The sequence below is a fragment of the Protopterus annectens genome, chromosome 1.part0 (assembly GCF_019279795.1).
Source record: "Protopterus annectens isolate FY-2018-M chromosome 1.part0, PAN1.0, whole genome shotgun sequence".
In the NCBI taxonomy this organism is placed as follows: Eukaryota; Metazoa; Chordata; order Ceratodontiformes; family Protopteridae; genus Protopterus; species Protopterus annectens.
Genome location: NC_056725.1, coordinates 352,629,456 through 352,655,933, shown reverse-complemented (window position 1 = coordinate 352,655,933; position 26,478 = coordinate 352,629,456). Strand labels below are relative to the sequence as shown.

At 41.3% G+C, this 26,478-nt stretch overlaps 1 protein-coding gene across 1 annotated transcript in view; it reads left to right on the top strand.

Moving 5' to 3' along the window:
* The window catches only part of SLC3A1 (solute carrier family 3 member 1), a 253,009-nt gene that overhangs the window by 101,099 nt on the left and 125,432 nt on the right, over window positions 1–26,478 (top strand). The window contains exons 8-9 of the mRNA XM_044060042.1: window positions 15,639–15,840; window positions 16,700–16,882. Coding sequence (XP_043915977.1) covers window positions 15,639–15,840; window positions 16,700–16,882 — 385 coding nt within the window. The remainder of the gene's footprint in view (window positions 1–15,638; window positions 15,841–16,699; window positions 16,883–26,478) is intronic.

Below are 26,478 nucleotides of genomic sequence, written 5' to 3'. Positions count from 1 at the left end.
CCGTGAACAGTTACCTAAATGTAGTGGTTATTTCAGGAGCTCACTTCCGTGTTCTAAGATGTCTGTGGAAACATCCATTGTAACTATACCCGTGTGTAAATGACATTTTTATTTTTTAACCTGTGGCTAGGTTGGTGCATTAAAATGTATTATCGTGAATTTTATTTTTTTAATCTGTGGTTAGATTGGTGCATTAAAATGTATTACCCTGCATTTTATTTTTTTAATCTGTGGTTAGGTTGGTGCATTAAAATGTATTATCCTGCATTTTATTTTCTAATCTGTGGTTAGGATGATGCATTAAAATGTATTACCCTGCATATTTTTGTCTCTGATCCTAAGAAGGATGGTGCTGTATGCAACAAGCACCTGAAATGCACAGGCACCAAGAGAGTCAGGGATTGATTCCCCAGTGAAGTGTCATCTTTCTTGGATGATCATTATTTATAACATCATAATAGCTTCTGCGATTACTATATCATCATAGATTTAAAAGCTGGCATTCAGGAGAAGAATGTACTAAAACTACAAGAGGAAGTCACCACTATATGGGACTTGCTCAAGTTTTAATAACCAGAACAGAAACAGGCACTCAAAGTGCAAAAGTGAACTGTTATTTAGTTTGCCAAACATTTCAGCAAATACAAACTTGCTAAAGGCATATGCAATTTACATGATAGTACTACAGCTGTACTATTTTTATTTAAGTTATGTAATGAGAAAGGCACACAGAAATAATACAAGGTATTGGGAATTTACAAAAAAGCACTATGAAAATGTGTATGCAGGATTCTGGAGAACTGGTACATCAGTCAAAGTCTTAAGAGATTAATCCAAAGTTTCTGTTCCTAGTATAAACTGTCATCCTTAAATCTGCATACTACAGTGAATATAAAAACTCCTAGTTGTTATTGTTATGTCTTTTGGCTTTTCCCGGTTAGGGGTCGCCACAGCAGAACTCCGGTCCGCTAATAATTGGCAGTAGATTTTTATGTGCTGAGTTGCCGGCCCTGATGCACAACCTTCAACGAAGGTATGCCCATTCAGGCATGTCTCCACACAGAAGAAGCTTTAGCTGAGAATCGAACAGGACAACGTCTTACTGTGAGGCGACAATGCTACTGCAGCACCACCACAGCAGTTAATAATATAAAAACTCCTAGTAATGTCAACAAAACATTTTTGAACGGAACAAAGCTCCATTGCAACACTTAGGGGGGGGTGCCTCCTATACCCCTGATACTTATATAGACTAACCCCAGAATCACTGTACCTCATAGTACACACCCTTGATATTTATATATGCTAACACCAGGATCACTGCACCTCATAGTACACCCCCTTGATACTTATATAGACTAACCCCAGGATCACTGTACCTCATAGTACACACCCGTGATATTTATATAGACTAACCCCAGGATCACTGCACCTCATAGTATGCACCCTTGATATTTATATAGACTAACCCCTGGATCACTGTACCTCATAGTATGCACCCTTGATATTTATATAGACTAACCCCAGAATCACTGTACCTCATAGTACGCACCCTTGATGTTTATATAGATTAATCCCAGGATCACTGTACCTCATAGTACACACCCTTGATATTTATATATGCTAACACCAGGATCACTGCACCTCATAGTACACACCCTTGATACTTATATAGACTAACCCCAGGATCACTGTACCTCATAGTACACACCCCTGATATTTATATAGACTAAACACAGGATCATTACACAGCCCTATTACTTCTCTATATTAACTGCAAGATTACTATACCTCCTGTAGTAGGAATACTTCCATTTTCCACAACATCAGACTTAGTTTATATTCTCCAGATTCACACTTCCAATCTTACTGTTATTAGAATGCTATTGGGAAACCAGCTGGGTTGGTGGGTTATTTAATGTATATAGTTCATTCTTGTTCCCTGTTACTATCATTTCCATGGATCTTTTGATTTAGTCTTTGGTATCCTTTTGTGAGTTCTATATAGATTACGATGCCTTATCAATTATGTGGATTGGCTATGTATTGAAATATATGAGTTTTTTTATATTTTATAACAGGAACCTTGTAAATATGTAATCTCTGCAAATATATTGTTGTTTGCAATCATACAGATCAATAAAAAGTCATTAAAAGAAATGGGTAAAAATTCAAAACCATCCATAGAAAAGCCATGCAGTGTCACTATATTTTTCTGCAAATGGCCTATCTGAGCTGAGAAACACACAAAAGGGCCCTAAGTATCTTTTTGCACTTCTCTAATTTACTGTGACTGTACTTCAGCAGTTTCAAAAAAATGTATTGCCTACTGCTACTTTAAGTAGTTAATTGCACTGTATTACATTGGCTCTGTTAGTTGTAGGACTGCTGTAGATAGTTTGTGTGGTCTTGTTACACTTCGGCTCCATACTAGCTAGTCTACATTAAGAAGGTGTTTTTTCTGCACCCTTGTGGCAGAGGTATCCTGATCTAACCTGTCTGAGTTGGGGATTGCTGGTGAAAGGCTTATTGTGTGCTTCCCCGATTGGTAGTTAGCTTAAAACTTGTTTCTCTGTTCGTATTTAAGCCTTGCCTTTGTGTGGTGCTGCTCATCTTGCAGTGGTGGTTAGCAGTGCCCTGTATAGACACAAAAGCCTAGAAGCTCAGTTTTTCCATAAAGAGCTGTCAGTGAAACCCTTCCAAGATTTTCTGCTACTCTAGGAGCAAATCAGTTCCACATTGAGCAGCATTGCCTTATTGATCAACCTTAGCCTACACAATGTATAGGTCCCTATTGTACTTTGGGTGCTACCACCACAGTCCTGTCAAATTAACCCATTCCCTCCCCTAATAAAACACACAGTAAGAGCCTGCTATCATGGAAGGGCAGTTTTGCACCATCACTCTGGCCAGCCTGAAGGACATGGGCATCCTGAGGCAATGTAGCAATTGTCTCATGAATGCTAGTTACTACTGAAACAAAAAATACTTTATGTGGGAGATGTAGGTTACACTATGAAAATGGAGGCAAAACTCTCACATAAGGACAAATTGAATTCCAAACAGGTTATCAGCACTCACACACTTCCCTCACTAAATAAGGACACAACCCATAACCCTTAACCCACATATGTGGAGGTACACACTGGTAACTTACCAAATGATCAGAGGCCTCCCAAACGGAAACCACTTACACACATAATGATGCACAAAACAACACATAATAACACAAACACATGCCAGCATCTCAGCAAATAAGCCCATAAGGCATAACACCACAAAACCTAATTTATTGGTCATAGGTGGCCCCATTTGGAGGCACATAGAAGTATCCCTCACTAGGCTGGATAAGGAGTGGGTTACAGTCAGCTGCCTGTCAGGTGCCAGGGTCTGCCAAGTTACTCAAAAGTCACTCAGCCACAAACACCAGTATGTGGGGGTGAATGACTTGAGATGTACCTCAGTAGACTATATGAAGAGAGACGTGACTGAGCTCTTAGATTATGTGTCACAGGCAGGTATAAGCCTTGCCTTAAGCAGCATTCTACCTTCTGTAAGGATGATGCCACAATACAAACAAAAATGATTCACTTCAACAATTGGCTTAGCTTCTGGTGGCAGTCCAAGGGGATCCAGTATCTGTCAGCCCGCAAAGACATGGTCGACAGGCCATGTTGTTTTGCCTCAGATGATCTGCACCTGTTTCCTCTAGGCTTTGAGATACTGGCAAAGGCATTAACTACTCCTATTGTGCCTTTTTCAGGCAGTGTCAAAAATTACCAACCTCCTAACATAACAAAATCCTATCTAGATAAACTCAAGGTACTGCTGCTTAATGCTAGGAGTCAGTCTGAGAAAGAAACTGCACTCCCTGGAAGCGGTCTTTATTTTGGAAGATGCTGACATCTGTGCAGTCACTGACACATGGTTCAAAAGTGCGGAAAGCACCCCAGCTGTGCAGGGCTACAACACCTTCCATACATTCAGACAACAAACTGAGCATGAAAGAACCAAATGAGAAGGTGTATTCATCTTCTTTAAGGATAAGTACACCAAGAGACTGGTCAAACAGTATGACTGTCTTGAGCTACTCCATGTGCAATTAACTATAGTCAAAGCCCCCTACCACATCATAGCTAGCTATATGTCCCCCACCATGAAACAGGAAAAGCATATCACATACCTTGACCTATTAGAGTCACTTGCCATACAGGCCGACAGCATATCATGGGTGATTCTAATTATCCTACTGTTGACTAGGAAACATACACAACCACAAACATATTGGTTCAGAGGTTCTTGGATTTTGTCAGTGCAATTGCTGTTGAACAGCTAGGCAGCTCACCCACAAGAGGCTCAAATGTCCTGGAAACAGTACACCCTAACATGGGAGAGCATTGCATCCCCCACCGTGTGATGTCCTCCCTGGTTAAGATCGGACCATAAATCAGTCTCATTCCATGTAATTATAAGACCAGATACCAATCAAGCTCAAAAATGCTTAAGAATTTTTCTAAGACAAATTATCTCTTACTAAGTGATGGTATAAGAAGTTTCAAAGCCCCCTCAAACACAGATAACACAGACTCCTATGCAGAGGTGTGCACCAATGCCCTGTATAGCCACTTAAGCAGTTGTATATAATTAGCTGTACCTGACCAGATTAAAACCAGGTCTTGCTGGAAAAACAAGCCACCCTGGTGGAACCCTAGTATAAACAGGCTGTACTACAAAAGAAAGAAAGAAACTCACATCCAAAAACAAGAGGGGACTGGCTCAGCAGAGGAAGAAATCCCTCTCTAGCATAAACAAACAAATTAGAGACCTTGTCAAGTCCTCCAAAGCTAATTATGAAGCAAACATAGCCTCCCTAACTAAGGATAATCACAAGCATTCTTTAACTACGTCTGAAATCTAAAAGGGACTAACCAGCTATGCACTGAACTAGCTGCGGATGGCACCACCCATACTCAACTGGAGGTAATAGCCAACCTGCAAATTGACCGATCTGGAGAAAACTTTACCTCCCCTCTCCCCTCCAGTCATCCTCCAAAGCATACCCGCCACCATTCCTCAGCCTATGATCTCAAGACAGCAGGTCACCTTGGTGCTCTCTAATGCCAACAATGCTGCATTAATGGGACCAGACAACACCCCAGATTGCCCTTTAACCAACTTAAACATGACCTAGCAGACCCACTTGGATCTCTGTTTAACCACAGCCTGAGAACTCACTATGTTCCAGAAGAATGGAGGACAGCAACAGTAATCCCTCTGCACAGAGGGGGACCATCAACTGACCCTGGGAATTATAGGCCAGTAAGCTTGATGACCCTCATCTGCAAGGCCATGGAAAGAATCATTATTATTAAGAAGGGCATAGGTAATCTCCAAACTCTAGACCCAACCCAGTTCAGATTCGTTAAAGGTAGATCATACCTATTAAACATGGCTGACATCTTTGAGAAAGTCACCAAGGCCCTGGACAAGGGAAAGACAGTGCATACCACCTATATTGACCTAGCCAAGGCATCTGACACAATCCCCCACTCAGGTATTATAGAGAAACCCTTCCATTTGGGAATTAACCCTACATTACCAGATGGGTAGCCAACTGGCTCACCGACAGACAGGACACATACTGTCAAAGTGGTTGACTTCACCTCTAGCAAAAGATCAGTCACCTGTGATGTACCGCAGGGTTCTATGCTGGGCCCTTACTGATCAAAATTTATTTCTCAGAATTCCAGTCAAACTTGGATGGCATGTGGCTGACCAAGTTCACTAACGATTGCAAATTGGAAGCAACCACTGAGTCCTCCAGTTGTGTTACATAATGCATACAGGGTTAACGCAGACAAATGATTGGTCTCAAAGCCACTGATTAAAGCTAAATGCAAAAACATGCATTATTATTTCCTTTGCCAAAGCTAAAATCCCTGCTAATTGCATTATAGTCAGCACCCCCCTAAGTGTAGACCTGGTGATGCGTGATCTTGGCACTCAGGCTGATAGCAATCAGAACTCTTACCTTACTACATATCCACAGTAGTAAGGAAATCCTTCTATGTGGCACATCTTATAAGTAAAGGCATCACATCTAGATCTAAAGATGTTATAATTCCATTATACTTGGCCCTCATCAGACCAATAATTGAGTACAATGCTCCCGTTTGCATGTAACTCACCAGACACTTGCAACAACTGGAGGGACCACAGAGGTTTCTCACCAAGAAATGGAATGCCGTGCCTCAAACTATAATCAATACAACCAACTCATCCAAGTTTAAAATGCTGCTTAAACAACTAAACAACACCTGGCTGTGTACCTGCACTAAGCCTGGCTAAACTCCCCCCTCTCTCCCTTAATCTCCCTCTCTATTTCTATAAAATGTTAATGTTTTAATTACACTCTATCCATATTTTTTCTTTTTCATATCTCTACCTGTACTAGCTCCCCTCTACTCATACAGCATATCTCAAATTTCAACAACTTTATACCTACCTGTGTTTGTCTTTGAACAAGCAATGTACACTCTTTTGAATTCCCTGTTATTCCTGTATAAAACTAACCTCAAAACTGTGCTGCCACATCATTACTCTTCTGTAATTACTGTAAGTATTGTATATTTTTACTGTACTATGTACTATATAATATATATTATTGCATATTTTTTGTTATTAACTTCTGCCTGTGTATTGCATTATTCTCTGGAGCTTTTCTCCCCGGGCCTCCACTGAAAATGGGCCTTCCTCCCAGTTGGACATCCCCAGTAAACAAATGTAAATAAATAAATAAATAAATTACAGGATACACAAAACAAGTCTTACATGGAAAAACTGAAGGGCCTGTCACTGTATTCTGTCTCTTACAGGTTGCTAAGGGGTGACCTGTGCCTGGCTTTGCAGGGCATTCTCTGACCTGGCTCAGACTGAAATGCTACACATTCGTAAATCAAGCTGCAGGAGGGTCACTTGCTCCAGGGATCTTAACCTAAACTCTGACATGAACAGGTCATGTTGGAGAGATAGATATATCTCTCAGAGACTGCCATTTCTCTGGAACAAGCTTCCAGTTTCCGCAAAACAGAGCCCCTCCCTGACCCTCTTTAAACGCAACCTAGATCAATAGATGGGTGAGCACAGATTCACTCCTGGTGTGGTGCCCATGTCCCTCTTGGAGAGAGGAAGTCAGTATTAACTACCATAGACCCTTACCTCTGCAAACTTCACTCACCTAACCATAGATAATTGGGGCAACTCAGAATAAATGTGGCAAGGCTTGTAAAAGGGCTCTAGGGCTGTCAGCCTTGTAACTTCCTGTGAACCTATGAACCACATCATCTGTGATGAGGATAGAGAAGTATAGCCTCTATCCATAAAACTGACACAGATCTATTGAGAGGGGAAGCCAGTGAGCTGCAGCGTCTGACAAAAATGCTCCAACAATCAGACAGAAGTGGCTTCATTCCCAAAACATATGTCTCAATTCTCAGGACTGAGAGTTACTTATAGCACAGCACAATGGCACTAAATAAACAGAACCAACTGATATTGCCAACATCCTGGTAAATAGGTTCAGTGCTAACTTTACCCAACTCTCACTCCCTAGAGGGCCCATCTCTATACCGGAAGAATGCAAAGTTCCTGTAATCACGACTGCACAGGTAAAAAACACACTCTCCAAAGCCAAGAACACAGCATCCATGGGACCTGACAATATCCCAGGCTGCTTTCTACACAAACTACAGAACGAACTGGCACCCCACCTAAGTACCATGTTCAATCATAGCCTCACCTCAGGATTTGTGCCCACTGAATGGTGCACTATGACGGTTATCCCACTCCACAAAGGGGGAGCCACGACGGACCCCGGGAGCTACCGCCCCATTAGCCTGATGAGCCTGGTCTGCAAGGCCATGGAACGTATCATCATGGAACTCATAAACAAAGACATTGGTTATCTCCAAACTCTGGACCCCACCCAGTTTGGGTTTGTAAAAGGCAGATCATGTCTCCTAAACCTGATAGACTTCTTTGAAGCAGCCACCAAAGCCATAGATGAGGGTAAGGTGGTTCACACAGCCTATCTAGATCTCGCTAAGGCTTTCAACACCATCCCCCACTCTGGAATTATAGATAAACTCACTAAACTAGGTATAAATCTCTATGTCACTAAATGGGTTGCCAACTGGCTCACGGACAGAACCCACACTGTGAAAGTAGCAGACTCCAAATCTGACTTCAGACCAGTGACAAGTGTAGTACCACAGGGTTCAGTCCTGGGTCCTCTCCTGTTTGGTATCTACTTCCCTGGAGTACAGCCTAACACAGAAGGTCTTTAGGAGCCATAATCAAAACTCCTAATGATGTGGAAATCCTACAAAAGGGCCTCAATGAGACAGATGCCTGGTGTCAAAGCCATGGCCTGAAGCTCAATGCCAAAAAGTGCTTTGTCATCCCCTTTCATAAAAACTCTGTACCCATAAACTACCACATAGGTGGTAGTCTACTTAACACTGAAAGTGTGATGAGACCTTGGAACACAAGTGGACAGTAGTCTCTCCTTTGATAATCACAACGCCTCAGTAGTCAGGAAATCCTTCTACATGGCACATCTCATCACAAAAGGTTTCTCATCCAGAAAAAAAGAGGTCATTGTTTCCCTCTACTCATCACTCATTAGACTCATTATAGAGTACAATGCCCATTTTGATATGTGCCTCACAAGACATCTACAACAATTGGAAAGGCCACATAAATACCTCACGAAGAGGATTACTGGCCTCAAACAGATGCCCTATGCAGACAGTCTCAAAAAACTCCAGTTTACTCTGTCGCATATCTCCTACTCAGAGGCAATCTCTGCCTAACATACAAAGCTATGTCAAACCCAGAGCTGTTGGACATGCTCCACTTAAAGAAATCCCAATCCCTCTGAGCTATACGCTGTAGGGACCTAAACCTTGTCACCACAATAAACAGAACATGCTGGAGGGATAGATTCCTGTCCCAGAGACTTCCCATACTCTGGAACAGATTACCTATCTATGTCAAACAGAGCTCCTCATTAGCACTCTTCAAGAAATATCTTGATGATTAGATGGAAAATAGGAAATTCGCCCCGGGGATCACTTCTGTGGCTCTGCTCAACAGAGGCACAGAAAAATAATTGTCTTGGGTGGTGAAAGCCAGGGTACCCTTTTGGCTAGGCTTATATAGGCCCTAGGGCCAATAGCCTAGTACCTACCTATGAACCTATGAACACTACCATAACTGGTTACTAAACTGTCACACATTTAAAAGTTGACATTTCTTCATCTGCCTCACAGTGTGCATACTAATTCCAGTCTCAGGCACTTCATCTCCATCATAGCTAGCTTCCTCAACTGCCCTGCCTTCATTGCCCAGGTTTCTGTACAGTACAGCGCTACTAGTCTCACTACTAAATTAGTGCAGGCTATATACAAGGATCTGATGATACAAGTACAAACAGTTTTGTACACCTTATATTTCAGCTTCTCTGGCATTCTTGTATCACACAGTACCTCTAACTCACTGTGACAAATAGCGACAGCCTCTCATTCTAGCTTTGATCTCCTCATTCAGACTTTCTTTCTCCTCAACCACCCCTAATAGATACATTAAGCTGTTAACTTGTTCCACTATTTTCACTTGAATCTCATTTCTCAGATTCTTCTGGTTCCCCCTTTTGCTGCCAGTACATCTATTTCATCTGTACTCAATTTTATCCCAAATGCCCTCAGTTTTACATTCCATTCTCCTATCATTTGTTGAAGTTCCTGTTCAGTCTGCCTGTAGTGCACATCATCTGCATACAGCAGGTTTTTTGACTTGTCTCCTCTTTGTTAATGTAATCCATCACCAGTATAAATAGCAGTGGTCTCGGAGCTGAGCCCTAATGTATACCCATCCCCACTGGAAACTACTCTGTGAGTCCAAATGTGTTAGTACTTGTGTCATTAGATCCTTGTATATAGCCTGCACTAATTCTACCAATGTTTCTGGGACTTTGAACCATTGCAGGACAGCTCAAATCAGCTTTCTTATTGCCTTTTTCCAAATCTAGGAGTGCCCAGTTGGACTCTTTCCTCATCTGTAACTTCTTCTCATCTACCAGTCTCACTGTAAACATTGTGTCAGTTATGCTGTATCCTGATCTGAATCTGAATTGCTCACCTCTAATCTTACTTTCACCTACTCTGTGTATTCCTTTATCAGTCAACCTCTCCAGGACTGTAATGTGTTTGATACCTCTATACTGCCCACAGATGTGAATGTCCCCTTTGTTCTTGAACACTGGCACTAGAATGCTTATTCTCCACTCACCTGTGATACGTCTTTCTCTCTATACTGCTATGACTGCCATCTGGAGCCATTTCTCTCCTGACTCACCCATCTTGATCATGTCTGCATGACCTCATCTGAGCCTGCTGCTTTCCTTACCTTCATTTCCCTTAGTGCTGTTCTTATTTCTTCGAGGGTGGCCTTCTCTACTGTCTGGGGCAGTACAGTTACTGTGGGGTTTTCTTCATTCAGGAGCTTCTGGAAGTACTCCCTCCATCTGTCTTTGAAAATCTGTACACTGTTGAGTAAGTTGTTGTTGACATCCCATACGAACTGTGTCTGATGACTATCCTCTTTATCCTCTTTCTGTTTTTGCCTTGCGGCCTGAGAGAGTTTATTTGTGCCTTCTGCTGGGTTGCTTTCCAGTAGCTGTTAGAGTGCCTCTGATGCCTTGTTCTTTGTTATTGTAACTGCTCTCTTAGCCCTGTTTGTTAACCATCCATATTCTTAGCCTGGTCTGTTTTTTCTTTTTGTCACTTTTTCCTCCTTCTTTCTTTTGATGACTTTCTGGACTTCTGCATTACACCACCATCTTTCCTTATGTACCATATTTTCTTACCTGGCTTGACCTCATATCCGTTCTGTAGTCCTAACACATGCCATTTTGAGGTGCTGCCATTCTTCTTCAACTCCACCTATTTCATCGTCTTCATAAGGTGCTAGAGCCTGAAGTATTGATTTGAACTCTTGTGCTTTATCTTCAGTCTCTCTTTTCCTTGAGCCTTCTCTGACCACTGCTTACAGCTGATTGTGGCTTCTAGTGATTCATGTTATGGGCTGAGTGTTTCACTGGGGGTGACTTTGTAATCCCTGATTCTACCCCAAAGCCCTTTCCTTACTAGGAGGAAGTCTACCTGAGTTGGATGCTGGCCATTATTGCATGTGATCTTGTGACTGTCTCTCTTGCCGAACCATGTTTTTAAGATACAGTTCTCATAATGGTTAAGGCATTTGCCCCCTATGTGCAAGTTACAAAGTTTGATCCTGACCTTTGGTCAATGCCTGTATGGAATTTGCATATTCTCCTGTGTCTTTGAAGGGTTCCTCTCACCTCCCAAAAATGTGAGAGGTGTTTCTACCTCAAAACCTGCCCAAGAATCAAGTTTGTAGGCAGCATCAGACTCTAGATGGTACCCCTAAGGTGAAGAGTTGTACAGACCAACTGCTTTGGGCATCAACTGTGGTGGAGAGTAACCCCAAGATAGGAGAGCACGGATTGTAGTCTGCATGCTGACTTTGTCAGGGCTAGCCACTTGATGGTATAAAAATTGGCTCTAGGTGATTTGGTCGCATTGACAAGTATTGACAAAAATGGACATGAGTATTTGCCAGTAATAAGTGGGTTGAGGATCCAGCCTACTCCTACCTACAGCAGGGAACCATATTAATGGTGGGAGGGGTCTATGTGACCCTACTGGCCAGTATGTGCCCACTATAAAGCCCAACAACCCTGGGTCAGTAGTGATATATATGTATTTATCTCAAACAGACACACACACACACCAAATGCATATGAAAGTCAAGGCAAACAGATGTGGAAAAGTGAATTCATAAAAAGTTTCAAATGACAGACCAAGATTCCAGAGTGAGTCTTCTACCTTATTAGAATAGCACAGTGTGTGATGGTAAAGGCCAAAAATACATGAATGACAGGCAGGCAACTAAAACCTGTTTAAGTCTTTTCTATTTGTCCAGAAGATTAGCTTTAACTGAGCTAATGAGCTAACTGAGATTAGGTTTAACTGAGTCCTAATGCTCCTATATTAACAGGAAGTTATTCACTAGGAGTATTTAATACTTACAGCGAATGTAATGATGGTGGGTAAAACACTAGCGAAAACTTTGTTGCTGCACATTATAAAAGATGGCTGGGAATTTAAAATGTATGTCATGGGGTACAAAATGGTGAAGTGGATAATAAAGTGAATGACTGGCTGAATGACTGAGGAAAACTGCATAGCTAAAAAGTCAGTATTTTGTAGAGTGCTACAGAATCCACTGCTAAGGCCAAATCTGTTTAGTATATTTGTGCAAGAGATCACACAAAGTGTAAAACAAATTCACCCCACTAATTGTGGTGCCAAGTTTGGTGAAATGCTGGTCACAGACAGACAGGCCAGTCTACAACAAAATTTAGGGAAGGTTGCAAGGCACACCAATAGGTGTAGCTGGGTTGGTCTAGAATGGACAAAATAAAAAAAGATGTGAGAGCTGTAAACATACTGAACTCTGTGGAGTACAGCAAGGGAAATAGGCTCAAAAGATGCTAATCATCCTTCAGCCACAGAGTACACTGTCCATATTTGTAGTACCATGTGTGATCATAACAGGTTCTAAGGTTGGTACTAGGCTATCGGCCCTAGGGCCTATACAAACCTAGCCATAACAATTCCCTGGCTATTTCTTCCCGCACTATTTACTTCCCTGGACCCCTGTCTAACAAGATGAAGATGGCTGTGACCATGTAATGCAGACTTGTCAACATGGGAGGGCTGGAGAGTGAAGACACAAAGGAAGAGGGTAGAGGAATCGTGAATGCAATATTGCTACACCCTTTATCAATTAAAAAAGTTGAGGGGGCGGAGTTGCTGTAAAATGACAAGAGGCAGAAAACGGGACTTCAGAAGCATGTGAAAAAGAAAGAATTCAGGATCTACTACAGGTGCCCATAACCTACATGCTCGAAGACCACTGTCTTGAAGCCAGGGACACCAGTGTATAGTAGCTCACATTGGCTGCTGCTCATGCCTGAACTCGACTACATGTTTGGGTGAGGTGTAGCAGCCATGCAGAGAAAGTAAAGCTTTTGTACCACACCTGACCATAGTAGCTGAGTCTGAGTGAGGTGAGTGCAGCAGCTATAGGGAGGCAATGTGATTCTGTCATCTAGGTGACTGCTAAGGCCACACCTGAATACTTTGTGCAATTTTACAAGCTTTACTGAGAAAAGGTCACCATGGTAATTTTGGGTATGCATAATACTGTCCCCATGGTTACCAGATGTGATACTGGACTTACAGTATGAAGAAAAACTACTATCCTGGGCATCTATACTTCTGGAGCAAAGAGGTGAACATTGTAATTCAAGTTCTTCATGCAGTCAGAGGAATAACGTGATGGAATAGAGTTAAGAGAAAGGGAAGAAATGAAAGAGTATGGCTGGCAAATGGAAGATGAAATATTTAGGTTTGACACAAAAAAATATTTATTTAACATATTTATTTAACATAGAAAGTGGGAACTCCCTAGAATGACCTGCAAATAAATGTGAGAGTTCGATAATTCACATCAGTAACCCAATGCCAAATCATAATGTGGAAAACCTAGTGCTGTTATTGGTGGTTGCATATTTCATACCCCAAATGCATGATTTACTGTAAACTGCTTGAAAATTCCACACTGATGTTTCAAACCTGTTGAGAATTTCTCATCTGTTGAAGACAGTACAATGTCATCTCAATACAAACTGCCTTGTCTCTGTGCCCATGCAGTTCAATGGATGTTTGTAGTTTCACAGATATTTTTTATTAACTAATAATACGTAGACCTACTTTATTTCTTGGTAAAACCAAAAGTGACTCAATTTGGAGCTTCACTGACAAAAACATGTTTCCTCAGAATCCTGAGTAACTCCATTTTTTTTGTTGTTGTTGTTGTTGTGTCTTTCATCTTTTCCCGGTTAGGGGTCACCACAGCGGAACTCCGGTCCGCTAATGATTGTTAGTTGATTTTTACGTGCCGAGTTACCAGCCCTGACGCACAACCTTCAATGAAGGTATGCCCATTCATGCATGTCTCCACGCAGAAGACGCTCTAGCTGAGAATTGAACCGGACAGCGTCTTGCTGTGAGGCGACAATGCTACCGCAGCACCACCACCGCGGATGCAGTAACTCCATTTTATTAAATTCTGTTAAAGAAGATGCAAATCCACTAAATCTATTTTGGTTTTATGAAGAAGTGATTGCATCTACAGAATACCATTTTGTTTTATGATGTGGACACTAGTTTGTAGTGCAACATTATTACTTACAGAAGCAAGGCCAGGCAACAGACATTATGCTTAACTTCTGATTTTGACGGGTAGCTTCTGTATGGAAGACGTGGCATTATGTATGTGCTAAATGTAGGGAAAATGTATTTTTGGAAGGGTGGTCAGAGAAAGAAAAAGTTTGTGTGTGCATAATCACAATAAAAATGCAGTCATATTTTTTCCCTGAAGTATACTTCAGTTTTATCAAAATTCAGCACCTCATATCTCAAGCTGTTCATCCTAGTAATTCAAATATTGCAGTAAGCAAAAAATGCACTATTTGAAATGATACATTACCCACCTGATCAAAGTTAAGCATATATCAGAAACAACAAACTAAAATAAAAAGTCCTACCTCCTGCATGTTTATATAAGATTTATGCTTGCAAATCCTTGCTGGAGAGAGTACATAGTTTTCTTTTTCCATGTAGTTTGTTCTCTCAGACTTGTTATAGAGCTGTGTGTGAGAAATGTGAGGGTAAAGTGTCTCACAGTAGGAATACAGTGGGTGGACCCTGCAAAAAAGTATATGCACAAAATATTGTATCTTCTTATATGTTGCTTTTCAACCTCTGCTGTTGGTTTTGTTACTCAGACTGGCAGGTGTATTAGATACAATGGATTTTAACAGGTCCACGTAAACCTGTTTTAACAGCCACAAAAGCCACTGTTGTGTCATTTTTGCAACTCTTTATAATCTGGCGTACTTCAGTGGAGTATTTCACCTTGCTTTTTACTAAACTGGGATAATTTCTGCATCTGATGTATATATTATACAATCAAGACTAAAAACAGTTTAGTTCTTTACAAAAGTCTCTCTAAAGCAGTAGGTTAACTCGAAATCTGTCTGATAATCTGAATGTTATTACCATTCATTGTTCATTTTTTGTGTAGTGGCACTAGTATTCCTAATTTGACTGAACAAGGAAAAGAATATTAAAAGTGGTAAACATGGACAACTAGGTAACCTTTATCAGGACAGACTGTTTTATGGTAATAGGGATGTTGAGTTTCTTCTCTTTCTAGACCACAAATCATGCCACCTACAATACGTTAAAGAAGCAGGCATGTAATGTTCAGTGCACCCCATACAGCTGTATTTGTGGAACAGGACCAGTGTGTGCTACAATTTAATTTTAAACTTCTTCAACCAGCCATCACACTGTAGAACTTATTGTTTGATCAGTTCAAAGTGCTACCAGTTTGTTGTTACGGCTTGTATTGTTTTTTTCCCCAAGATTTATGGTTGCTGAGGCATATGACTATGAAGAAATTCAAAAGACAATGATGTACTATGGAACATCTTTAGTAAAAGAAGCAGATTTCCCCTTCAATTTTTACCTCATCGATCTTCCTGATGACATGTCTGGAAATGGCGTCTTCAGACTTGTTGATTTATGGATGAAGAATATGCCTGAAGGAAAATGGCCAAACTGGGTGGTATGTTTTATACTCAGTTTGAGGTTTATTAGTAATGGATTATGGATTAAACTAGTGCGACAAATAATAACTGCTGATAGTATTTACTTTTTAAAGTATGCATATGCAAATTAAACAAGACTAATAGATAATGAATTTGCCCTTCCTCAGTGAATACATCTTTCATATCAGTATGTCACATTTTAAACTTGAGTAGTATTTTATAGTCTTCCTAAAATGGTAATTTAAAAATGTGAAAGTCATTCAAAAATGTCTGGTATCTGCTGTATCTACATGGTCCAGCTGGATGGAAACTGAATGTAACATAGATGGGTACTGGACCTAGCTCATGAGGAGTCATATGAAGGGTAGACAAAAGTGTCATTTTACAAGCTAAACAATCTTGGGAGAGAAAAGAGGATTTCCAGGTAATGCAACAGCTCAGTTTGGAGACTGTGGTTTATAACCCTGTTGCAAGTGTGGTGAATACACCAGCTGATTCTCACAGAAATCCTTGTTGACAGTACTGAAAACTAGACATGAGGGTGGGACTATGGGTAAGGTATAAAAAGACTGGCACTGCTAATGAAGTCAGCTTGCCTTGGCTTAACTCTCATTTTGTTGATCCCACCCCTCCATTGGTAATATGACTATAACCAACCAGTGGGAGAATGAATGAGCAAACAAGGAAGGGTTTGATGGTTGAAGTAGGGATGGCCTAAGATATATATATATATATATATATGTATGTATAAAGTTTAAAGTTATCTTAAATTTAACATTTTGCAACTATTCTTCGAAACTCATTATTCAATTTATTTTGCTTCATATACGCACTTTGAAAATTTTCTGAAATTTAATGCATATGTTTGTGATTTAGGTTGGAAACCATGACAATCCAAGAATCATATCCAGAGTGGGGGAAGAATACAACAATGTCATCAATATGCTACTTTTGACTCTTCCAGGAACTCCAACCACTTATTATGGTGAAGAGATAGGAATGAAAAATATTAATGTATCAGATGATGAAATCCAAGATCCCTTTGGAAGATTCGATCCTGTAAGTTTTCTGTTTCTTTTGATTAACATAAAAAGGAAAATTATATTGAAGGGAGTAGTTATTAACTTTTGTGATCTGATGGTACATAAAGGCTATGCTTTACTAAAAAAATATTATTTTTGTCATACTATATAAGTTAAAAACCCTCTTGATCTGTACCATTTTTTTCCTGATGGACTTCATATTCCTATATTACATATATTTGCAAACATTAGTCTGACCTAAACATTTTTGTACACATGTAGGTCTCTGTAGCTTAATGTACATACCATATTTGACAAGTGGACGAATGCTGCGTATTTGTGTAATACAGATGAGCTCTCAGGAGAGGTACTGATTTCCATTTTTCTGGAAAAATACAAGCATTTGGATTGCCCAAGTATTAGAAAAACATGGGATTTTCATTGAATTTGACATTTTAAGAAAGAGCACCAATTTCCGTAGCCTGTGTTTATTTATTTGTCTTACTCTTTGTTGACCAGATAAGGCCCTCTAGGCTACAAACCTCTTTTCAGTGGAAACTGAAGCTGGCATTCATACTAAACAAGGGGAATTTAGTCATGGTGCTTGGGAAATTTCCATTATTTTTTCCACTCCTTCCTGTATGTGGGCTGTAAGGTGGATGCAGGAGAGGGAGGGAGGATGGAGTTGTTTGGAACTGCATTAGGGAGAAGCAACATGATTGTATTATGGGCATACACAGTCCTGATTTGCTTACCTATGAACTTGCTGAAAGAGGAATGAATACTGTCATTGTCAGTGGCTGAGCAGACTGCTTACTCATCTCTGGTTCTGGAAGATCAGAAGTCTGTGAGTTCTAGTCCTACATTAGGCACTTTGATTTATTTCCATTGTTAGTACTATAGAGCAGCACTTTTGAGCGTACCATCCTTTGGATAAGACATTAAACCAAGGTCTCATCTACCTGAGCTGATGGTAGTTCAGGTGGATATGAAACATCCAATGATAAATATTGAAAAAAAGAGTAAGATTTCCATTATTTACAAGATTAACGTATTTACAATATATATATATATATATATATATATATATATATATATATATATATATATATATATATATAAAACTCACAACCACACTTCAATTTTCAGTGCAGTTCTCACTTTGCTTCAAAATTCATTCATAAAGACAGCAAGAACAGCAAATCACTTTTCTTGTCCCATCACTTCAAAATATATTTTTTGCTTTCATTATACTCTTCTACCCACCTCTTCTCTTTTTCCACAATCATCCTTTTATTTCTTTTAAAACATCTTCATCCTTGCTATTTTAATTATATTAAAAACTAATATATTTTCCATAACATAAATGTTGTAAAAAACTCTATCCCATTTATCAGCTTCATATTTCCTTGTTTCCCTTAATTCCCTTACAGTAGCATTTCCGTATTTAAACTTTTAATCCCTTTCATTTTTAACATTTCAAAAAGTGTTAGTATTTATTTTTCATTACATCCCTCCACATGTATAGAATTTCTCTGTTATTTTTATACCATTTTTTCTACTACAATTTTTATTTTCCATAACTTTATCTTATTTATATATTGTTTTCCTTCAATTTTTCCTTTTTACTATTTATTTTTTCTTTTTCCTTTTTTCATATTTCTTTATACATCATGAATATTTTCCTTCTCCATATTAGGTTCACAGGTTCATAGGTGTGTACTAGGCCAACGGCCCTGGAACCTTACAAGCCTAGCCCATAGAAGTGCCCTGGCATCATGCCGTCGTTAGTTCCTAGTGCGTCTATCAAGTAGAGCCATTAGAGTGATCCCCGGGGTGAACTTTCTATTTCCCATCCACTCATCAAGATTTCTCTTGAAGAGGGCCACCGAGGTGCTCTGTTTGACATGTATGGGAAGTCTATTCCATAGCATGAGCAGTCTGGGTTATGAACCTGTCCCTTCAGCATGTTTTGTTGATTGTGGTAATGAGGTTGAGGTCTCTGGAGCATATGGTGCAGAGGGATTGGGTTTCTTTAGATGTAGCATTTCTAACAGGGCTGGGTCAGGTATAGTTTTGTAAGTCAAGCAGAGATCGCCTCTTAATAGGCAAATCAGCTGCTTTGTGAAAGAAAAATGCTGTGTTACCACCATACATTTTACTGCCAAGGTCCCTGTACAAAACAGTCAGAACAACATGCCACTACGCCAAATCAGCTGCTTTGTGAAAGAGAGGAAGGCTGAAACTTAAATGGCTATCATTTAGTGAATTTAGTTCTCACCATAGCTGTCAACCTCTTAGCACAAAACACCTGGACAAACCCAGTAATGAGGGAATACAGCACTCAAACATATTCAGTGAATTCAGTTCTTGCCATAGCTGTCAACCTTAGCACAAAAACCTGGACGAAGCCAATAATGGGGGAATACAGTCCCAAAAATAGGGACAAATTTCAAATATTCATCTTATAAACTTAGAAAATTGCCAAAATAAAAGGTTGTGTTACGGTTGTGTTACTATGTATTTTCTGAAGAACATGAAGTCTGAAATTCAAATGCCTGTCAGTTTTACTTCTGACGGAACAAAGACAATTTTCAGCAGATGCCCAGGGAGAAATACTGCAGACACATCTTTGTAAAATGGCAGGACACCAGAGCAAATCCACACAAACACAGGGAGGAGATGCAGACTCCACACAGAAGGCACCCCAGCGAAGAATCAAATCAGAAAACCTATAGCTGCGAGGAAACAATACTAGCACAGCACCATCAAATATGCAAGGACTTAAACATTCAGAAACCTGAAGTCTGAAATTCAAATGCCTGTCAATTTTATTTAACATTTGTTAACCAGGACAGTCTGACTTGGAACAAAAAAACAATTTTCAGCAGAGGCCCAGGAAGAAATAATGCAGACATGTCTTTGTAACATGAGAGGACACAAAAGCAAACCCAAACACAGGGGGAAGATGCAGACTCCACACAGAAGGCACCCCAGCCAAGAATAAAACCTGAGAACCTGCAGCTCTGAGGCAACAATGCTACCACTGCACCATCAAATATCAAGCATTTAAACATTTAGAAACCACAGATATTATAAGGAATAGAACAGATCAAATATGAGGCAAAAATCTGCACATTTTTTACAAATGGTGGTGGGTAGGGAATTCAGGCCCTTAACACCTGCATACAAGTACAAAAAGGTACAGGGCTCAAGCCTGAGGTATTCCCTACACACCACAATGAGTTTGCTCTAGCCACCAGTATATAGGGGCATTTCACACACACACACACACACACACACACACACACACACACACACACACACACACACACACACACACACACCTCCGAATCAAGCAGCAGTTGAAATCCAAGCTGCACACCTACCTCCATGTCCAGACCCGAATCCAGGAAGCAGTAGCCTATCTCAAGCCCGCGAGAGCTTAAAACTCACCTCACCTGTCTGCTGATGAAGCAGTCCGGAGCTCCTCTGTTCTGTGCGGTCGTCACCGCACAGATTACTGGGCATCTGCGGGGTAGAAATGCCTTCCCTGTATCAGTCTGAGTTTGCACAGATTGCAGGGCAGTCTACATGCGTGGAGTTCTGGGACTCGTGAAAAATATTTGTTTTCTTAATGGTATGTTTCATGTTTTTTTTCTTTTTGTTTTCTAGGTGGGAGGGCTGCAGTCCTATAGCACGAGCCGCCCCTGGACTGGGGGCCAAATCTGGCCATCCAGCAGTATCACAGGGTCTTTACTCTGTTCTGGCAACTTTAACTGTAACTCCTTTGGTGTTATTTATCCCACCACACACAATTCTTGTTTGGAATATGACAGTGGGAAGACCCAATGAAAACTAATGAAGCGATACAGGAACATTATTACTGCATCAAGTCCAAGGATGTGATAAATGCTACTGTTTGGGACAATTTGAAGTAATGTTCTTTTTTTATTTTATACAAAGTTCCACATGATATAAGGGGAGGGTTTGTTGTTTGTTGTCCATCTCGCCTTCATTCATTACTTGTTGTGTTTGGAATAGAGAGTTGGTTCTTACTCGATCTTATACAAAAGCTCAAGAGCTTCCAGCGGCTCGTGGCTACACCCTATCCCATCATGTTCAGGGAAGATTACCCAAATCTTTTTTGCAGATACTATAGTTATTATCTCTAAACATGAAACCATATCCAAAAAGCGACTAAGGAGATTCAGAGACATCATATCCAATTTGCAAAAAAAACACTCGATCCCCCAGGAGAGAATGTGGTGAAGGAGGGTGAGATGCAAGAATAAAGGCGAGATGAACAACATACATGGAATGTTATGGTGAGTACATAACTTCTTAATGTTGTGTTGTCCTATCTCACCTTTAGTCATTGCTGGTTGGGACAGCATCCCTAGCACCTTGTTTCTTGGGTGGCTCAAGGGAAAATACTCTTCAAAACAGTGGACCCAAAAGATGCCCTGTTCCTGGAGGCCAAATTAACTTTGTAATGAGTAATAAAGGTATGAGGCTTTACCGATGTTGCTGCTGCACAAATTGATTCCATGAAAGCCTGAAAGGCCGACGAGGTTGCTATAGCTCTTGTGGACTGGCCTTTTACTTTTCCCAGAAGTTCTCTATTCTGAGATTTGTATGTGAAAGTTATACAGTCGGTAAGCCACTTAGAAAGCGTGACCTTTGATACAGGCGCACCCTTCTTTTTATCTGAAAAGGATACAATCAGCTGGTCTGATTTCCTGAACCTCCTTTGTTCTGTTCAGATAGAAACCTAGCTGTTTGTGTACATCTAATTGGTGTAATTTGTACTCTGACTTGTTGCCATAATTAGGGAAAAAGACAGGTAAGTCAATGGATTGGTTTAAATTTACTTCTGAACAAACCTTTGGGAGGAAAGAAGGGTTATTTCACAGAGAAACTCTATCTTTGTGAAAAATCATGTAAGGGAGATATATTGATAATGTTTGAAGTTCTGATACCTGTCTAGCAGACGTGATGGCTACCAAAAAGATGGTCTTCCACGTTAAGAACTTTAGCTCGCATATTGATGCAGGTTCAAAACAGAAAAGGATCAGGGTAGATAAAACAAAGTTTAGGTCCCATGGCACTGGTGGCTCTTTTACTGGAGGTCTTAGTAAAAAATACCTTTCAAAAAGGCTTTGCAAAGCCTGTGGGACATGATTTGTCATCTCATTTCACCCATATGATGGTTTGATATAGTGGCTAATTAAACTTGAATAATAGCTGCTGCTACACCTTCATCAAAAAGCTTAGCTAGGAAGTCTAATACAGCTGTTACAGGGACAGTAAAAGGATCAATATGGTTGTTGAGAGCCCAACGGGAAAATCTTTTCCATTGGCTAGAATACAGTTTTCTGGTTGAAGAGTTATGAGATGAAATCAAAATATGTTTCATTGCAGGGGAAATATTGGGAAGCCTGGCTATGTATGGAACTGGAGCAGCCAAACTGTCAATTTCAGGTTTGAAGTGATGGATTTAGCGACCCTGACGGATGAGTCAGGAGGTCTGGGGCTGGGTCCAGAATCCATGGCTCCTCCTGGAGATGGGGCCATAGGAAGGAGAACCAAATCTGATGAGGCCAGTATGGAGCAATGAGTATCAAACTGCCCCTCAATGTGCTGACTTTCTGAAGGACTTTGGGGATCAGAGGAAACGGGGGAAAGAAATAGAGGAGACTCGAGGGCCAATCGTGTACAATGCATCCCTTGGTGACTCCCCCAGAGGGGGGATCAGGGCAAAGTAGCTGCTGCATTTGGCATTCATGGAAGTGGCAAAAAGGTCATAGCAAGGCTGGCCCCACTTGCTAAAAATCTTTTCCGCAACTTCCTGTTTTAGGGACTACTTGTGAGGCATCAGAATAGCTCTGCTGAGTTTGTCCGCTATCACGTTGGACTTTCCCAGGATGTGCATTGCTGTCAGAAAATGCTGGGAAGAGACTACCCACTGCCATACACTTTGAGCCTCTCGACATAGGGAGTAGAATTTGTTTATTTATGTACCACACTACCAACATGTTGTCTGCTTGAATTGCAATTGTTCCTAGTGGAAGGGAGTCCTGGAATGCCTGCAACACCAAAAGCACCACTCCCATCTCTAGGACGTTGATATGCAAGTGGTTCTCATTTTCCTGCCAGACACTTTTGTACAGTCTTCCCTAGATAATGCTCCCCCCAGTCTGGGAAGCATCTGTGGTCACTCCATTCCCCTGTCTTTTTTGGAACTAAAAAGAACCTTGAGTAAGTTCCGGATCCAATTTGGTTTGCGGGGACATTTTGGATGACTCTTTTTTCTAGCAACTTTTGTACCTCTAAAGTTGTGTGATCCCTTTGACTGGGTGGAACATCTAGGACTGTTTTTTTCTAATGGGGGAGAGGAAAAGGGTTTGTAGTAACCGCTGGATATGATTGTTTGTATCCATTTGTCTCTTTTATTTCTAGCCTGGTGTTTGGGTACAGCAACAAGCGACCCCCGACTGCCTCCAGAGATGGACAGATAGGCCTCCTCTCAGGAGCGATAAAAGGGTCTACCAAGGAAGGAATCCCTGTCACCTTGGTTCTGTGGACCCCCCTCTGCCACATGGTTGGCATCTTCCATTGTTACTTCTCTCTCTGCCCCTGGGGGAGGAATCACCATGTGCATCTGGGAAAGCTCTTTGGGACTTACAAAACCACATTTTCCTCCCCTTCTGACCTTTGGGATAAGGTCTGGTAGGGAGGGAGAAACAGATTCCAATGGCAGACAGAGTCTTTTCGTCCTGTTTGCACCTGATTAGGGTCTCTTTAACTTTTGGCCTGAACAAAGATGAGCCATCAAAAGGGGCATTAATAAAGGAAGACTTGAAGGGTTCTGCGGAATTGCATAAGTGCATCCAGGAATGTCTCCTTAAGGAAATTCCTTTACCCACTGCCCTACTTGCTCCATCGGCTGTGTAGGAAATAAGTCACTTGGAGGAGTTCACCACAGAGTTTAAGGTGGAGAGCTGGGAGGATACCTTGTCCAACACCCTCGCAGGTACAGAACCTTGGAGGGTATCTCTTAGCTCCTTTAGGAGATCCCTTTGAAGCCTAGTAAAATGGGTCAGGTAGTTCAGCAACCAAAGAGCAAAGAATGCTGAAGAAAACATACACTTTCCATATCTGTCCATCATTCAGGACTCTTTATTCAGTGGATGGACAGATGAGGATGTCTCTGACAACTCCTTCTTGGTGGCTGCCACCACCACCATAGCATCTACTGGGACACCTTTACTGAGAAACTCCCTATCTGAGGGCACAGTGCTGAACTTATTTGGCCTCCTAGGAACAGGTTCCACTGAGTCCAGAGAGCCCCACGCCTTCCGACTGACTACGTTCATGAGTTGGTCAAAAGGCAGAGACACCCAAGAGGTGGAAGGGACAGACCCGAATGCCTCCAGGTACACAGACTCATCCTCAGAAGGGTTGATGGGCTTCCAGCCACTTCTCTGTTTAAGGATTTCTAGGATGTCTGCAAAAGAGACATCCTCAGAGGGTGACCGTGGAGACCCTTTTGACTCATCGAGGTCAGTGTCTGAAGTGATGGACTCCTCAGCGGACTCTAGATGCTTCCTTTTGCATAATCTCTTCCAAGGGACCTGCTCAGAGGGGTACTCTGGAGAGGTTTCAGAAGAGATCACTTTGTCCAGTGAGGTGGTTGGGTGTCCTGGGGCTTCAGGTCTCCACACCTGGGTGGGAGCGATGGCACTGAGATGGACACTGGCACTTTGGGGAGAAGAGTACTTCAACCTAAGAGCGGAGCAGTCTGAGGTGACAGCACTCTCCTTATCACCTTGAAAACCTCCCGACCCTGCTCCAAGGAGGTTCCCCAGCTCTGAGGAACCAGACGTCCTCCCCTGAACCACGGAGGTGGGCTCTGAGGCCAATGTAGATGCCAAGCTCACCCGTGCCAAAGCCCCAAGAGGTAGACTCAGGTTGGACAACTGTCCAACCTGACTCTCCTCCCCACACCCGATGGAAGATCGTTGGCTCCTAGACCTCTCGAATTCCGATGGAACCAAAGAGGTTGGTGTGGTGGTCGGGCCCAAAGATCCTGGAGCAGGTCTCAGCATTGACGGTTTCACTACAATCGGATCCAAACACTCTGGCTCTGAAGCCCCAGAAGGGGTCGGAGGAGGAATCGATGGGAAGTGATGTTGGTTGGCCCCAAATCCCTCTGGATCGGAGTCGACAGTATCTTGGCCAGTGCCGGCATCCGTAAAAGTCTCTTCACCACCAGCTCCATGTCATCGTCCCAAAGGCTTCTGGAGGATCGAAAGGATGGAGTCAGAGACCTCACTGACTGTAGTAAAAGAGATCTCAGAAAAGGGGAGACCTGTTCCAGGACTGGGGACAGACTCCGAAACTGGAACGCTGTTGGCTCTGAAATTACAACGGGAGTCGAAAAGGGAGATTTCTCAGACTTGAAAGCCTTTGGGTCCGAAGATGACCTCTTTGTTGATTTTTCAGATCTGGAAGATAGGGATTGTTGAGTGTTTTTTAAGGAATGCTGATTCCATTTTAAAGCCTCAGAAAAAGGAGTTTTTAGCAAGCCTCTAACTATTAATTTGTTCCTCCTTTCCATTAACACCCTTGAACTGAAGGCATGGCAGAAGGAACACAACTCTTGAAGGTGGACAGCACCCAAACAATACACACAGCTCGTGTGTCCATCAGTCAGTGACATTTTCTGATTGCATTTATCACATTTTTTAAAACCCGAAGGTTTTGATTGTCTAGCATCTTTAGACATCTTGACTACCAGTCAGCAACAAAACAAACACGTTAACTAGGAAAAACACAAAACCAACTTTTTTTTTATATAAATATGTATATAAAGTTAACTCACAACCAACTAACTCTAAATTATCAAACAACAAGACAGGAGAAGTCTCTAACTAAAACCAGCTAACTCCTACAACAGACAGGGAGGAAGGAAAGGAGGGGAAAGCCCTCTAAGTTAAACGAGCTGAAAGGAGCCCTCTAACTTCAATGGACTACCCAATGAGAAGTAAAATAATATCAACCCGAAACTCCCTAATTTAAATGGGTTTGGGACTGGGATAGGGAGAAAAAAAGAAATGGGCCTAGCGGTAGAATGATGGCCAACAGAAAAGCACAAACAACAGCAACGGACACTCTCAAAGTAGTAGAAAACACTAGTCTAAACTGTTAGAAATATGCAATACAGACATTTTTTGTAATATCAATACAGTAAACAGGAAAAAGATTGCACTTAGCCTAGAGCCTGCATGGAAGCACCCGATCTTGTTTAGTGGAAAATGAGATTTGGGTAATCTTCCCTGAGGATGATGGGATAGGGTGTACCCATGAGACGGTGGAAGCTCTCAAGCTTTTGTACAAGGATGAGTCGGAACCGATTCTCAGTCTGTGCTAGCTCCTCATTTCCTTCTTTTGTTGCTTCCCATACTTCGCCCGTACGTACTTCTTTTTCTAAACTGTTCTTAGTATTTTCTAATATAACAACCCATTATTTTTCTTCTTCCTCTTTTTTTTCTCATACAGTCACAATATTTCTTCCACTTTCATTTCTTCTTCTTCTTCTTTGTATTACCTTTTCCATCAAAAATTGCA